Source organism: Anopheles merus, chromosome 2L (assembly GCF_017562075.2).
Source record: "Anopheles merus strain MAF chromosome 2L, AmerM5.1, whole genome shotgun sequence".
NCBI classification, from domain to species: domain Eukaryota; kingdom Metazoa; phylum Arthropoda; class Insecta; order Diptera; family Culicidae; genus Anopheles; species Anopheles merus.
Genome location: NC_054083.1, coordinates 33196055 through 33211659, shown reverse-complemented (window position 1 = coordinate 33211659; position 15605 = coordinate 33196055). Strand labels below are relative to the sequence as shown.

At 48.6% G+C, this 15605-nt stretch overlaps 3 protein-coding genes across 6 annotated transcripts; 2 read left to right on the top strand and 1 right to left on the bottom strand.

The window, feature by feature from the left end:
• Positions 1-33: 33 nt before the first annotated feature.
• Positions 34-2243, bottom strand: LOC121592964 (islet cell autoantigen 1). Its single transcript, XM_041914931.1, has 4 exons — positions 1964-2243; positions 1328-1845; positions 979-1254; positions 34-908 (listed from the first exon to the last, which is right to left on the bottom strand). The coding sequence occupies exons 1-4, from the start codon at positions 2025-2027 to the stop codon at positions 252-254; spliced, it is 1515 nt and encodes a 504-aa protein (XP_041770865.1). The 5' UTR covers positions 2028-2243; the 3' UTR covers positions 34-251.
• Positions 2244-3574: 1331 nt separating this feature from the next.
• LOC121593186 (regulator of G-protein signaling 7-like) lies at positions 3575-13711 on the top strand. 4 transcript variants are annotated; one of them, XM_041915344.1, is made up of 8 exons: positions 3575-3811; positions 4763-5337; positions 5449-5715; positions 10145-10799; positions 10868-11586; positions 11857-11970; positions 12062-12187; positions 12262-13711. In XM_041915344.1, the coding sequence occupies exons 4-8, from the start codon at positions 10335-10337 to the stop codon at positions 12587-12589; spliced, it is 1752 nt and encodes a 583-aa protein (XP_041771278.1). In that variant the 5' UTR covers positions 3575-3811; positions 4763-5337; positions 5449-5715; positions 10145-10334; the 3' UTR covers positions 12590-13711. The 4 variants fall into 4 exon arrangements, with proteins under 4 accessions (XP_041771278.1, XP_041771277.1, XP_041771279.1 ...); XM_041915343.1 differs by lacking the exon at positions 5449-5715; XM_041915345.1 differs by lacking the exons at positions 3575-3811; positions 5449-5715 and adding an exon at positions 3839-4229.
• Positions 13712-14208: 497 nt separating this feature from the next.
• Positions 14209-14833, top strand: LOC121593188. Its single transcript, XM_041915350.1, has 3 exons — positions 14209-14400; positions 14552-14638; positions 14713-14833. Exons 1-3 carry the CDS (start codon positions 14302-14304, stop codon positions 14737-14739), a joined length of 213 nt encoding a protein of 70 aa, XP_041771284.1. The 5' UTR covers positions 14209-14301; the 3' UTR covers positions 14740-14833.
• Positions 14834-15605: the final 772 nt, after the last annotated feature.

The window sequence follows — 15605 nt, the reverse complement described above, 5'->3', positions numbered from 1 at the left end:
GGAAGTGGTTTTTTGTATGTAAGTAGACACTTGGATGTGGCTTTTTTTTATTTATCCTTCAGAGTACAAAGTACACAGTGGTAGTAGTAATCCAAAAAATGCACGACCGAAAACACCGAACGGAAGGGGTATACTCACTCCCATCACGATAACGACACGAAAGCAAACCAACTTTAAAACAGATAGTGAACGGATAGACTTCGAGTAGTGAAATTAAGCGCGTGGAAATTAATTCGCACCAAGCCTGGCTCTCAAGCAGCCATGCTGTTGTTTGGTGCATCCGTTTTCGACGGGATCGCATCCGGATTGGAGAGTGGATCCAGTTCGGCAAACAGCTGATACCATCCGCTGAGATCTTTGCCGGTCGTCTTGCTGCTGGTGCCACTAATCGCTTTACCCTGTTTCGCTGTAGCGGCACCAGCATCGGAACTATTTCCTGCCGTGGTGCTGTGACCTTGCTTCGAGAACGATTGCAACAAGCTGCTAAAGATATCCGTTGCCTTTTCGGACGATTTGCTGCTGGCACTGTTCGCTGTCGGCTGCTCATCGCTAGCCTGCAGTGCCTGCAGTGGATCGCCGTGGTCCGGCGGCAGACTGGCGGAAAAGTCGAACGCACCATCGTCGGTAAGTATGCAGTTCGTTAGCAGCGCTGAAGGCAAAAACGGTGCCGGTGCCGACATAAAGTCAGAAAACTCATCATCCAAGCTTAGCCCGAGCAGATCCTCCCCGGCAGCGTCCTGCGCTGGTTTTGTGGCAGCAGACGCGATTGTCGCCCCGCTCGGACTAAGCTCGGGGACGCCCGACAGAAGGGCGTCGATTTCTAGTGCGACGTCTTGCAGGACGTTTTCTTTGCCGGTCGGTGGCTCCGTAATGCCCTTCAAGCTCCCCACATCGTCCTTATAGTCGTCCTTAAAAGAGTTCAAACCAGCGATCAAATTATGGTGAGGGTAGTGAAGCGTGATCAACTTTTGAAATTACCTTGAAGAACAGCATCTGATCGTCGTCGGCGGGTTTGTTGTCGTCGGAACGGCACTCGACCGGCTCCCCTGGGGCGCCCTCTTTCTCTTCCTCGTTCGGGTTGGCCTGCGTCAATTCCTTCAGTATGGAGAAGCTATAATGTGGGTCTTTCGCCAAACTCTTCAGCGTGTTCTTGTACGTTTCGTCCGTCTTCTTGGCGAACTGCAGGATGGCATTCTGGTATCCGACGAGGGCGTGCGAGAACATATTGCACCGGGCGGCGGCCAACAGGTCAATCTTCAAAGAGACGGGAGAGTGGATTTGTTAAATTATCACCTAATAATGCACTCCGCACCACACCTGATGCTACCTTCTCCAAACAGTCCAGCGTGTACTTGTCGAACTTGGTCTTGGCTGACTTCACGTGGCGCTGCGCTTTACGGAACTTTTCCAACCCCCGGCCGGTGTCGGGATCGAGCTGAGCGCTGACCGACTTCATCCAGCTGAGCGCCGCCCGATACTCGGTACGCTCCCGCTCCATCTGCTGTATCGTGTGGTGCGTGTCCGCAATCGCACGCCCCTTGAACGTGTGCACGTCGTGGTGGAGGCGCAACAGCGGCACTCGTATCGCGATCCGCTGCTGGCCACAGTACGAGATCGCCTTCCCGGTGGTGGACATCATCTTGCCGGTGGTGGGGCTTTCCTTGCTTACCTCGCGCAAAAACTTGCCGAGCGAGTTTTCTTCCTGCGCCAGTATGCACACCCGCTCCTGGTACTGGTCGATAATGCGGTACAGCTTGCTGCAGCTGTCGGCCACCGACCGGAAGAGCTCTATCTTCGAATCCAGCTCCCCATCGGAGGCGACAATGTTTTCATCCTCTTTGGTGCCTGGCAGGATCGATTGGGGGGAGGAAAAAGAGTCAGACGAAAACGCCTATTAATAACGCCAAACAGGGCAACGCAGCGATGAGTCACGTTTAAAATTGAACTACTTTCGCCACCGCACCTAACTTCCTTTGTACAGCCTTTTTTGTCACCCAAAATTGGTGCTGAAACTCGGACTTTAACATTGTAACGTGTGCTATGCCTGGGTGTCCGGGGTCCCGCTTTTGCCAGCTCGATATCCACTCGGTTCGCCTCCGTTTGCGTGCCTCGCGTGAAAGCTGTTTGGAACCGTTTGTTTAAGGATGACAGTATGGTTTTATTTTCATTTTTCCTTTCCCTCGGAAATATCGATTTTTCACAGCGCCACAATGCAATAGCGCTGACAGGTTGAAAGCTGAAGGCTCCCTTCCCTGCTCTGTGCAAGCGACGTCGTTGTTTGATAAGGAGAAAGTATTGCGTATGCGCAAATGCAGTGTACGTTTTGAATGGGATTTGAATTTGGCACGTTGTTGTGGAAGCACGTGGCGTTGACAGTTTCAATTACTAAGATAGGATTTAGAGTGAAATGTATACGTTCTATTTAAAATTAGGCATGTTGGTCATTCCATGCGTCATCGTCAGGAATAGTCTGAATAATGAGTATTTTGTGGTATAAAATCGATGAGCTACTGCCAAATGTATCGTTCCGAAAAGAAAATTATAAACTACTTCGTGTTTTTTAGCTTTTATGACTGAGTCACCAAAGGTAGCTTGTAGATGCTGTGATAAGCTCTATTATTAATGAAAAGATGTCCAGTTACCATTTTAGGTTTTGCTGGGGTTCTAAATGATTGACGAAATGGGAATGTAATGATGTCTGAGTGGAATCTAATAATATTTAACATAATAGAATTGGCTCTGGAATCGAAATCGGCTTCGTAATCGGAATTGGCTCCGAAATCAGAATCGGCTCCGAAATCGGAGTCCGCTCCCAAATCCGAGTCGTTTTCGTCATCTTCATGAGAATAGGCTTTGGGTCCTATACTGCTACAATTGTATTGAAAGCCACAAAGAATCCAAATTTAGTTGTAAACGCGATCCATTCTCATGGAGATTCTGGGACTGATTTCGCTTCTGAAACTTTTGATTCTAATTCCAGAACTGATTCTGAATACGATTGCGGAACTGATTGGGATCCCTGGGTCGATTCCGATTCCGATCGGCCCAGACAGAGGATAGAAGGAGCCGCAGCAAGGACTGTGTAGGAACGAGGTCAAATATTAGCCAAAATCGGTTTGGCCATCTTGGATGCCATTTGACAGCGAAGAGTTCTTGAAAAATCATCATACCCTCAAACATTTGTTATTACTAGAGGCATGCATACTTTTCCTGTAAAATGTGTGAACTGATTAATAATTTTCTTGCGATTATCAGCCCGATTCAAATTGTCTAATCGTTCTACATTACTTGACCACTTTCCTATACAGTCCTTGAAGCCGCAGTAGACGCGTATAGGTCGCCATTAAGGCCGGAATAACGGATAGTCAGAAGAATGTGCGAAATCATGAAGCTGGATACTATTTCTAGTACAAAAACCCGCCATCTTCAGGTTGGAAGAGCAACACATAACGGTAATCAGTTAGCGCCTGCTGTCTGACGCTTATGTGACGCCTTGAACCGTGCCGGCCCGGTCCATACAAATCCGCCTGCTGGGTTCGCACCCGTCCGGACTGACAGCTGCAAAAACGCTTCACCCGACGTGCACGGGCTCAGTTGTGTGTTTGCGGGGAGCAAAAGATGCAGTTCGTTCGCTCGCTGCTTCCTTCGTAAATGTACATTTTAAAAGCTATCTTTCGCTTTCCTGTTTTCAAGCGCTCTAAATCGGTTCCCTTTCCCTGCCCGATCGGTTGAGGGGGCGAATAATTGCCCCATTCTAAAAGTGTGTGTGTGTGTTCCTTGGTTTCCTTTTTTTCAGCATTCTACTCCAAAGGTACGGGTGCATGGCCACCGCTGGGTAGGGTTTATCAGCAGAATCGCGTTTGAAGAGAAGAGCGTTGTGCGAGAGGGATAGCGTTGGGTGTGCGGGGAAGTGCAAACAGGACGCACTGGCCGGACGGTCGCAGGACTTGCTGGTGATGCGTTCTGTTTGTGCGATAAGAGTTTTGATGGTGTGTGGTGGCGTTGTGTAGCGTTGTTCCGCGATCGTGTCGTTGAGAAGCGAACAAACGAGCTCTCCTCGATTGCCGTGGCGGATTCCGTGCTGGTGGTGTGCGATCGGACGGCAAAACTGCTGCCGCACTCTTCCGTCTTCCTTCGCCCGCGGGTGAAGATGGGTGGTGGCGGTGTTAGCAGCGCAGCGTGAAGTGTTTTTCACAGCGCCTATGTGTGTGTGCATCACTATTTTATGTGTGAGTGTGTGTGTGTGTGTGTGTGTGAGTGTGGAAAATTCATCTCAAACTCGTTTCCAGATCGTCCACTGCGAAAGACCAACAGACCAATTTTCCTGTGCCAAGTGAAACTTAAACCGAAAGGCTGAACAGTTTTCCTCGGGGTGACCTTCCCCGCGCATTTTCCAATCTGTACTCACCACCACTGGAAGTGGAAAGTGGGGTTGAGGAAAAAAAACGGGCAAGCCAAAATAGATTCCACCAGTGCACCGCAAATGATGCAAAACGGAAGAGAGAAAGAGAGAGAGAGAGAGAGAGAGAGAGAGAGAGAGAGAGAGAGAGAGAGAGAGAGAGAGAGCAGGAGAGCGACCGAGCGAGAGAGGGCGAGAGTGATTAAATGTCCTTCGAAAAACTTTTGCAACAGTAAACAAACAGGGGGGGTGGGGAGGGGAATGTGGGCAACAAACACAACGCAACTGGACGACGACGGGTTTTTGAGATGGATAGGCGGAGAAAACGGAATTAATCTTTTGCTCGTCTTTCTGTTTGAATAGAGTCCTTCAAGTGTGTGCGTATGTGTGTGTGAAATGAAATGTGCGGCAAATCACTTCCGGCGACCGGAAAACAGCTAAAGCCAAAAGTGTGGTGTTAATGAGAAATCGTTTCCCCCTCCTAAAAAACGCCTGCTGCCGTGGGGTGGAATAAGAAGTTTCCCATTCTCGCATCCCACCACCACCCCCAAAACACCCCCGCTAACTGCGAGAGGGTGTGTGTGTGTGTGTGTAGTGGGGGAGAAAGTGTGCATCGAAGCGCAAATAATTCACGCCAGACGAGATTGGAATGCAAGGACATACACACACACAGCCGCAGACACAGCAACGCAACAACTACCGCGAGCAGCGGCCTCACACTTTCCAGCAACACGGCAGAGTAGCGCAGCAGTAGGCGGCGGCGGTGGTGGTGGCAGCAGCAGCAGCAACGGCTTGACATCTCTCGACTTTTTTTTTTAAACAAAAGCGCATCCCGTGAAGGAAACGTGGGGCCGTAAGGGAGGAAGCAACACGATAGCAACAGCCCCCCCTCCCGCTCGATGATGATTGCAATGGAATGAATAAAAAGAAACAACAAAGTGAGTATAGAAAAGTATTACAAATCCACCCCAAAATCACATCCCAAACTCCTACACAAACCCACACACGCACATACATACATACATACACCCACTCGCACACACGAACAGAAGGTAAGCGGTTTTGTGAAGGCACAAATGAATGGAACGTGAAAAACGGTTGGCGCAACGGCGGAGGAAACAGCAGCAGTAGCGGAGGTGTACAGGGCGGTTGCCAAGGAGAGGAGGGAAAACCGATTTGCTCTCCGGCTTAAGCGAAGGTTCCTTTAGCAGTCTCCTCCTTCGTCCACCCCATGCCGCATCCGTCCAAAAAGGAGAAGGCAGTAGGGGCGCACCGATCGGTTGGCCGCGCGGCGGAGGATAGCAAAACCACGCGGGGTATGTAAGCAAAAATCAGCGTCCTTGTGTGTGTGTGCGAGCGACCCATTCAGATGACCGACAAGAGATATGATGCCACGAGCGAGCAATATGACGTGGGACCGTAGAAGAAGTAAAGCAAACAGAAAAGGAATGGCGCGCAAGGAAATGGCAGAGGGATTATTACAAAAAAATGGTAACAACAACTACAAAAACTGCCGCTACTTAAATGGTGGTTTACTGTGGCGAACGCGCCCGCGGGGATGCAGGGCAAAAGTAAAGTGGGCCGACGGAAACAGAGGAGCGGGGTGGGAAAAAAGGACCAGTCGCCGCCCGACACACAGTGGAAGGCTGGCGCGCGTGAGAAGCCAGTTGTGAGCCAGCGAGCGTACAATCGGCCAACTCGCGAGCAATTGTGTTTTCTCACCGGGAGGAGAGATCCTTCCGACGCCCCCAGTGGGAAGAGAAGAAAATGGCTCCTCGTCGTGGCATCGCTTGTGTGTGTGTGTGTATGTTGTGTTGTGAAGTTAACGACGGAGCAGGCGATGGGGACACAACTCTCGCCACGGGCAAGGACGACACAGAGGCAACAAAAAGGCAGCACTTTTTTGCTTCCTTTGTGCACGCACGCGTGTGTGTGTGTGGAGGCGTCTCCATCTTTGGTACGGGCGCGTGTTTTCTCTGTTGCTATATTGGCCCTTATCCACCCCTTGCGGTAGGGAGGGAGGGCGAAGGGTAAACCCGACCACTGACAAGTTAGAAACCGCAACCTGCTGCCCCGCATGTCATGTGCCTGCTGTGCTCTCCCGGGTCGCCTTTCTCACACACTCTCTCTCTCTCTCTCTCTTTCCGTTCGGTGAACTTTTGACAGGATATCGTGCCTCGTGTGCCCCTAGCCGGAAGTGTGTGTGTGTGTGGGTGGAAGAAAACGGGAAAGCAAGTTCGGTGGCAGGGAATGAAATTTAAACCTCCCCGACCTTAGTTGACGGCGGGGGGTTCGTGTCCGTCCGAACCCATTTCAGTGGCAATTTAACCTTTGTCCACCTTGTCAGATTCAGAAGCGCCTCCCTTCCGAACGTTTGACGCACAGCTGGCGACTTTCCCGATGATGTGTGGTGACTCCAAGTCTAGCCACCCTCCACTACCGGCAGCAACAACAGCAGCATTAGCATGCTCTGGGCCATGCGTGTGTGTGTATGTGCGCGCTTTTTTGCATTGTTAGGAGAGCATAAAACCCATGGAAACGCCGATTGTGCGGGGAAGGGCACAAAACAGGGCCGATGGTTGCTAGGGTTATATGAGGGAAGTTTGTTGCGAGTTGTTTGCTGATGCTGCTGCTGCTGCTCGCCCGCTCGCAAACACTCCTCGTATGCGCCTTCGCGTACATTACGCCTTCCGCGCACGCAATAGTAACGAGAATTGGAATGGGCAAACAAAAAAAACGTACGCCAACGCGATGCGAGGGGGAGACGAGAGCGATGAGACATTCTGCCGGCGACCGTGTCATCGCCGAAGTCATCAGCACTGGCGGAATGATTGATTACGGGACCGGCGACTGGCGTACTGGCAAATCGCAAATCGCTGTTTGCTTTTAATGGCAAAACAAGCCGGCACGGCACAGCCCGTTGTGGTCCCAAGAAGCAGAAGATCTTGGAGCGTCGATTGGAGGAGCGCGATGCTGGGTCGCGTCGATGGGAAGCTCTGATAACGATGGAACAGCCGAGCGCGCGCGCCAGCGTACTTGGGCGCTTGATGGCGTTGTTTTACACTGTATCAGTAAGAGGGATGCTGTTGCGTAAAGCCATCGGATTGCGCCTATGCAGCGGCATACATTTAACGGCATACATATTCTTATTTTTTGCCTTTTTAATTGGGTTCAGCTTAACTGTGCGTTTAAACTGGTATTTCGTGATGATTTTCTGGTATTTGTAAGGTATTTAAACCACGTTCGGCTTTGCTTCTCTCAATCTAGGGCGCAAATACAGAGTGCAGGGAAACCCAGTTTGTGATTATTTCAATTCCATGATGATGATTCAATTCCGTTTTTTGGTTGTAAGTGGTTGATTTTTAGAGCGCGGAACTGCAGCATGGATCGTTTTGTAAAATAAATAAACAAGGCATAATGAAATGACGGGATGTCTTCAATTACAATCGGATGGTTTTTTTTTATAATTATTGTTACAATCGAAGTAGATCGGAGTTGGAGTCATTCTGAGTCGTCCACAGTCGATCGGTGTCGACCGGAATCGCAGTCGGTCGAAGTCAACAGGAACCGTCCGGTGCAATGTACTTGTGATCAGGTATTTCATTTTGTTGTGCTTTTTGTCTTTCACTTTGCGCGTGCACCTTCGCATACAGGCCTTTGTTTCGAAGGCCGGCTCCGGTTGACTTCGGATGTCTCCGATTCCGGACGACTCTGGTCGACTCTGGGCGACTCTGGATGGCTCCGACGACTCCGAACAACTCCGGACGACTCCGGACGACTCCGAACAACTCCGGACGACTCCGGACGACTCCGAACAACTCCGGACGACTCCGGACGACTCCGACTCCGAAAGACTACGGACGACTCCGGACGACTCCGGACGACTTCGGGCGATTCTGGACGACTCGGGATGACTCTGACGACTACGAACGACTCCGGATGACTCCGACTCCCTACGACTCAGGCCGACTTCCAACAATTCCGGACGACTCAGGACGACTCCGGACGCCTCTGGACAACTACGGGCGTTTCCTGACGATTAAGAACGACTCCGGATAACACTGGGCGAACCTACCTTCCGGAGACGATTCCGGCACATTATCGAAGTCGGATCGGAGCCGACTCCGGATTTTTGCAACTTTACCCATCATTACTTTATAGTAATTGAGCCAGAAATTACTAAATAGAAACATAGAATAATTACTAAATGTAGTTTTCATCTATTCATTTCAATTATTTGTACGAGATCAGAAACAGTTTCAGGGGGTCAACATCAGTTTTTTTTATTAACTTACCACCATGTACTGCTATCCTTGACTTGTTAGTATGACCCACAACAAAATAATCAGTTCAGCGTATGGAAGGGTTGGGGGGGGGGGGGGGGGGTTGTCTGTCCAGATGGCAAACGATGATCTACGGCTCGCGGGCGTAATGAGTTTCCCTACGGCATTTAATAATGTTAAGCAATGCCACATGTTTTTCATTAATTTCTAAATTATTTCCTCTATTATTTCTCAACAACACACACATTTCCCAATACATAACAAGTCTGTAGGATATTAACATTAGTATTTTAACAATAGTTAACTTTGTATTTGAAAACCAATTGAAACCTTCTTCCACTTCGAATTTATGGATGTAACCATGTACGCATTTCTTATTTTTCTCTATAAATTTGAATCAATTAACTAATCTTGTTCCAATTCAGGCACAAGAAAGCCGTTAAAACGTACAAACACGTTGTTTACGGTTTTGATTTATTTCCCCTGTTCGACATTTAACATTAACCATGTCTTTCGGCGTAAGTTATTGTGAACTAGTGCGACCGCTCCCAATGCAACAGGGTCCCCTCTTATCAGTGTGTATGTTTTTGTTGCGGTTCATCCGCAGCAAGCATCGGCCGAAAACACGTGTTCGGATTTAAAAACATTTCCCTTTGTCCCATGCACACATGCTCTCTGCTGTGCTCTGGGCTGGAATCTGTCGCACGCCGGCCGGCCACCAAATGCCTAGGATGCTCCAGCATGCTTCAGCAATTATGTCATTAGCTATTTTTAAGCCCCGCGAGCTTCGAGCTTGTCTTGCAGCCGCCGTCAATCGTTGATGAGACGGAACGCGATCGTACGATTGTTCAAGCGATGGCCGGCACCGGTTTCGCATCGCACCAGGAAGAAATGGTTTTGCCGAGATTATTTACGACGCAGAGGGTTATCGAAAAGAAGCAGGACAGGGCAGAACCGTAAAATAGTCGTAAATTTTCGCCTCAATCGCATCAAATCGAATGCGCGCGCGACCTGACGGGAGCGGTTTGGGATTTTCAATATTTTGATTGCCGGGCCAGCTGGTGCCAGTGGTTGCGTATAAATAAAAACAAGAGCATAAATATGTGTGGATAGCGTTTCAGTATGGGTGTAGAGGGTGATGACACTGCCGCTGCAGCACTGGATGATAGTTGAAAGGCAGCTTCAGTTCGAGTTCAGAATCAAGTGAGAGTGCATGTGGCAACACACACACAGTCGGTAGGCAGTTTCTCTTTCATTTAGTTCAATGTGTTATGCTCCGAAAAGAAGGGTGCATGTTTTCCACTTCACTACAGACGTGCACACACAAACACTCACACACACACACACTTTCATACAAATTAACACAAATAAACACAGACGCAAGCCGCCCGGGGCACATACGGAGCGCGCGCGTCAGTCGAAAAGGCAATCGCAAACTAAAACTTCATTTCCTCGTTTACAGATTCAAAAATGCATTATTTGATTAAGCACATCCGGCACATCCGGCAGTCGTCCGGGACCGGTGTAGAGTAAAGTGGGTGGTGCAAACGCGGTGGTGGAAGAGAAGAAGCCTTCGCTCCTCCTTCTGGGGCGGATTTTTGCGGGGCAAGAGGCCAGTCAGGGGAGGGTGGGGGTGGTAACGGGTAGGGACGATGGTAACGATGACCTCGGAAGTTGATAAAGACAAGGCAGCAGTGGCAGTAGTGATAAGTGCACCGAAAAAGATGAACGCTAACGGCAACGAAAAGGACAAGGATCGGGACAGGGAAACGATTACGTCCAGCAACAGTAGCAACAACTGCAACCGGGGATCGGCTGGAACCGATGGAGGAGAGGGCACAGTTACCCAGGGTGGGGTAGGGAATGCGGTAGTGCCACCAGCCGGGAGTGGCGGTAGTAACATTAGTAGTAGTAGTAGTAGTAGTACAACAGTGGCTACAACTTCAACGGCAACAATCACAACAACAACGACGGCAACGATCTCCTCCAGTGCCGCCGCCGGTACGAGCGCCGGATCGTCCGGTAACAAGCCGGGCCAGGGTGGTCAACCCTCCCATGCACAGGCCACCCAGGCGGCACTGAACCAGGATGCACCGAACATTTTAGTTTATAAGAAGGTAAGCAAACCGACCCAGCCGCTCCTGTTTCAATATGCTAACTACTCGTTTCACGTTTCGCTTCGCAGATGGAAGCGATCGTCGAGCGGATGCAGGGTGAGGAGGGCGGCGTCTCGGTGCGCACCATCAAAGCCTTCATGAGCAAAGTACCGTCCGTATTCACTGGTGCCGATCTGATAGCGTGGATCATGAAGAATCTCAGCATAGACGACGTGAACGAGGCGCTGCATCTGGCCCACCTGCTCGCCTCCCACGGGTATCTGTTCCCGATCGACGACCACCAGCTGACGGTGAAGAACGACGGCACGTTCTACCGCTTCCAGACGCCCTACTTCTGGCCCTCCAACTGCTGGGAGCCGGAAAACACCGACTACGCCGTGTACCTGTGCAAGCGAACGATGCAGAACAAGACGCGCCTCGAGCTGGCCGACTACGAGGCGGAAAATTTGGCCAAGCTGCAGAAGATGTTTTCCCGCAAGTGGGAGTTTATCTTCATGCAGGCGGAAGCGCAAAGCAAGGTGGACAAGAAGCGGGACAAGCTCGAGCGCAAGGTGCTCGACTCGCAGGAGCGTGCGTTCTGGGACGTGCACCGGCCAATGCCGGGCTGCGTCAATACGACCGAGGTGGACATCAAGAAGGCGTATCGGCGCGGCGCTTCCAGCCTGGGCTCGGGATCGTCCGGTACGGCCGGCAATAGCAACCCGGTCGAGCAGCTGACGCGCCAGATAAAGCTGCTGAAGCTAAAGCTCGAGCGACGCACGATCAAAATCTCCAAAGTGGCCGAATCGTAAGTTGGTGTCGCATGGAGAGAGAGGGATCGAGCTATCGAGTGCATTTTGGGAATGTTTTCGTTTGCAAAACCATTTTGACTTTCTTTTTGTTTTCTTCTTCTGTTTTTAGTTTTATTTTTTTTTAGGATCAATGTTTATGTTTCTGTTTCCAAATTTTCCTTGCCTTGTTCATTTTTTTAAATATTTTTTTTGCTTATTTGTAGTATTTATTTTTTGTTGTAAAATATGCATTGACATTGTTTGTTTCTGTTTTCGTTTCGTTCCAGCTACACTTCTTACTTTGAGCAATACAATGAGTACGATAGCTTTCTGAACCCGCCAGATCAGCCGAACCCTTGGATCACGGACAATACCGAGATGTGGGACGCCGATCGAACTGCGTAAGTGTCAAGCCAGCAAAGCCATTCAGTACTAATCCGATGGTAATAAGCTAAAAACATTTGTTATGTTTTGGTTTTTCCCCCTTTGCAGCAAAGACGTATCGCTAAAGCGCGTCAAGCGGTGGGGCTTTAGCTTGCGCGAACTTCTGAACGATCCCGTCGGTCGGGAACAGTTTTCGAAGTTTCTGGACAAGGAATTTAGTGGGGAAAACCTCAAGTAAGCTCGCCTGTGTTGTAATAATCGTCCTCTAAACTAAAATCGTGCCCGGCTTGTTCCTCCTACATCCACAGGTTCTGGGAGTCGGTACAGAGCATGAAGGCACAACCACAGTCGAAGGTGAAAGAGGCGGCCCATGCAATATATCTGGAGTTTCTCGCCCCGGACGCGCCGTGCCCGGTGAACGTGGACTCGAAATCGATGGAGCTGGCCCGGGAGGCGGTAAGCAGTGCGGCACCGCCGAACCGCTGGTGCTTCGATGTGGCCGCCGCCCACGTGTACCATCTGATGAAGAGTGACTCCTACTCACGCTACCTGCGCTCCGACATGTACAAGGAGTATCTGAACGGGTCGAAGAAGAAGATCAAATCCATACCGAACCTGTTCGGCGTGAAGCGCTAAGGCACGGGCGCACCACAGTCATGTTTTTACGACGATAAAACGAGCGAAGTGCAAAAGACGCGCGTGCAAGAAATATCGTACTCCTCTCGAATGAAAATCGCGGGTAGCATAGAGCGTGGTGTAGTAGTGGTAAAGCAAAATGATATATGTAGACGAGGAGGGAGCTTGTTACAGTTTCGTTCTGATCGTGTGTGCGCGTGTGTTCATAGAACGATTGTTTTATTAGCGTCATTGATCGCCATAACTGAAGTAGTGGGTAAGCGGAAGTACATACACACACACAGGCGCGAAGCGAAGGAATCGTTATGCTAAGATTTAAAAAGCGGAACACGTGTTAAGGCCGTGTTTCGCGATGCCATTTACTGTAACGTATTTGCCAGATAGCGGGGCAGGCCGCGCGATACCATATAATAGCGAAACGCAAACACGCAAAAAAAAACTAGAACAACACAAAAACCAACCAAATACAACCAAACAAAGGAATTGTTGATGAAACTTCATCGAACGGGTGGGGATAGCGTTTATTTCGTACGCAGCGCGCGAATAATCGATGCGCATTGTGCAGTGCGATGTATCTCATTTAGTGTAAAAGTAAAAGAAACATACAAAAGAAACTAGTGAAATACTTATAATAGTGTAAGAGTAGTGCAAACAACATAGGGAAAGAAACGGAGCGCCCATGACGACTGTGGGGGGTGGGGCAGAATGCGTTGTTGAAGATACAGAGAGCTCGCCATGCGCGGTTCGAAAATGTGTGGAGCGAACGGGTAGCAATGCCATTAGAATTATACAACAGATACAATGCATATTAGGTAAATGAAAACGCAGCAACAAGACAAGAGCAAATATTATTATATTGAAATAAATATATCATATATACAAACACTCATACATACGAAGTGTCGCCCTCGCCCTTCCTGATCCAGAACACACTAACAAAACCCAGCCCACCCTATTCCCATTCGTGAAGACAAAAAGAAAAAAAACCAAGAAATATGCGAATTTGAAACAAGCAAATACAACCAAACGCACATACATCAGATGGCATTATACATATACAAGAAATACGGTTACAGAGACACAGAACACACAGACAGCCTGCAAACTGTAAACATTCCTGAAGGTGAAGGAAAACAGTCCGAGGGGACGTGCGTTTACAGCGTGGAAACATAAGTGAGACAACATAATAATAGAGCTGTAGCAGATAGTATTGATTGATAAACAATAATACCGAAACGGGGAGGATAGACAAGAAGTGTTATAATACTATTACAACAGCAACAACAACAAAAATCCGTTAGAACACAAAGAACAAGACAAGTTCGTTATTATGATGGAATAAATGAGAATCGAGAAACTAAATTTGATATGTGTTTGTTTTTTTTTTTTAATTTCCTCTGAAGTGATATGGGATTGATCATTCCTTAGTCTACGTAAACTTTATTCTTCAATACAGCCGTTTTAATATTTATTCAGGCCTTTTTGAATTAATAAGACTTGTCCCCTGGGTTTGTGTCTCTGCTGAACCAATGTGAGAAACGCTTAAAATTTGCTCCATGTACCATATGTCACTGTTCCTTGGGCATCGCTCTCTAGTCACCTTGGGCTGACGGTGTGACAGCAGCGCGTTGACAGGCGAAAAGAAAAACATCTTCAACCCACTTGGCTGGATTCACGCAGTTTTGGTGTAACTTTTGCAATCAAAACACAAAATGTGGTTCGAAATCCTGCCCTCGTTCGGAATCATTACGGCCGTCCTGTCCGTGCCCGGGTTTGCGCTGTACGGACTGCACAAGCTGACGCTGGACAATGTAAGTAAAGCCCTGCGCCGTCTCTCGTCGTTGTTGCTTTGGTTTGTTGTTGGGGCTTTTACATAACCAGGTCCCGGTTTTTGGGATGCTTGCAGAAGATGCGTTGGAAGTGGTAGCATTAAAATGTTTTTTCCAATCTAATTGTTCGTAGGCATACCGGCGCAATACGGATGAAAGATGGGACCGCATTATGTACACCCGGGACATGCGACTGACCGGCAACCCGTACCAGTGCAACGTGAGTGCTTCAGAGTTGAGAGTTTTCCTTCTAGAGGAATGATTGCTTAAATGTTTGTTTTGTTGTTCTTTTAGGGCCTTGAATCTATTCCGGATAAATAGAGTGTGCCACGGGATAGTGCAAAGGAAGAGAGGTGCAAATGTAACGTGTTACTGGGTGTAGAATAAATTGTTCGAGAAACCGTGCGCAGTTGAACCCGCTGTACGAACGTTGTGTCCTTATTGCTATTGCAAAGAAAAAAAGAAAAGGCTCTACGACGTGGGGGATCGCTGCGGCAGACGGTTGTAGCGACAGTTATCGATGGTTTAATTTTATTCATTACGAATGTTCGGTACATTCACCAAAAGCTTAGAAAAATGCATCAAAACTAGTCGATGCCAAGTATTTGCTAGAATCATAGCTTGCTACTTCGATCGTATCTCAACCATCTCCCATGCAGTGGACAGCCCTCAACAAACACCCCCTGAATTATCACAATCCTACATCCACAAGGCTTACTTAGATATTCCAGCAGAAAAGCTCATAGTAGATTCTTCGGACACACTTTTCCTTCAGTTCCCAACCAACATGAAGAAAACACACTCACGAACCCCAGCTCTATCGGCCAGGTTTGATTTTTCTTACATAAAAAGCGTTCTACAATTTTATTTTTCTTTAGTTTCTGGTTTTCAATTGATTCGTGTCTATTGTCATTGCACATATTTCAGTTAGTTTTTCATTTTACGGTGATGGCGTTTGTTTTGGTTTGTTTTAACTTTAAATACATCTTATTTGTGTGTTACTCGCATTTTCTGGTTGGGATTTAAAGTTTTCCTTTTTTACGTTGTATACAGCGATCTCTGGAGTGTGTGTGTGTGTGTGTGGGTGTGTGTGGGTGGGTGAGAGTGTGCGGCACTGTCCAGCACGCTCATTTGGAAGTGGAGGAGGGGAGAGTGGTTAAGGACTAATTTAGAGGGTTTGCCTCCTT

Excerpts from the sequence above, each read along its gene's own strand:
- LOC121593186 (XM_041915343.1), top strand. The coding sequence starts at position 10,335 with ATGGTAACGATGACCTCGGAAGTTGATAAAGACAAGGCAGCAGTGGCA. Across the intron at positions 10,800-10,867 it reads ACATTTTAGTTTATAAGAAG|ATGGAAGCGATCGTCGAGCG; the intron begins GTAAGCAAACCG and ends TTCGCTTCGCAG. Across the intron at positions 12,188-12,261 it reads TTTAGTGGGGAAAACCTCAA|GTTCTGGGAGTCGGTACAGA; the intron begins GTAAGCTCGCCT and ends CTACATCCACAG.
- LOC121593188 (XM_041915350.1), top strand. The coding sequence starts at position 14,302 with ATGTGGTTCGAAATCCTGCCCTCGTTCGGAATCATTACGGCCGTCCTG. Across the intron at positions 14,401-14,551 it reads ACAAGCTGACGCTGGACAAT|GCATACCGGCGCAATACGGA; the intron begins GTAAGTAAAGCC and ends AATTGTTCGTAG. Across the intron at positions 14,639-14,712 it reads GCAACCCGTACCAGTGCAAC|GGCCTTGAATCTATTCCGGA; the intron begins GTGAGTGCTTCA and ends TTGTTCTTTTAG.
- LOC121592964 (XM_041914931.1), bottom strand. The coding sequence starts at position 2,027 with ATGTTAAAGTCCGAGTTTCAGCACCAATTTTGGGTGACAAAAAAGGCT. Across the intron at positions 1,255-1,327 it reads CGCTGGACTGTTTGGAGAAG|ATTGACCTGTTGGCCGCCGC; the intron begins GTAGCATCAGGT and ends GTCTCTTTGAAG. Across the intron at positions 909-978 it reads ATCAGATGCTGTTCTTCAAG|GACGACTATAAGGACGATGT; the intron begins GTAATTTCAAAA and ends AACTCTTTTAAG.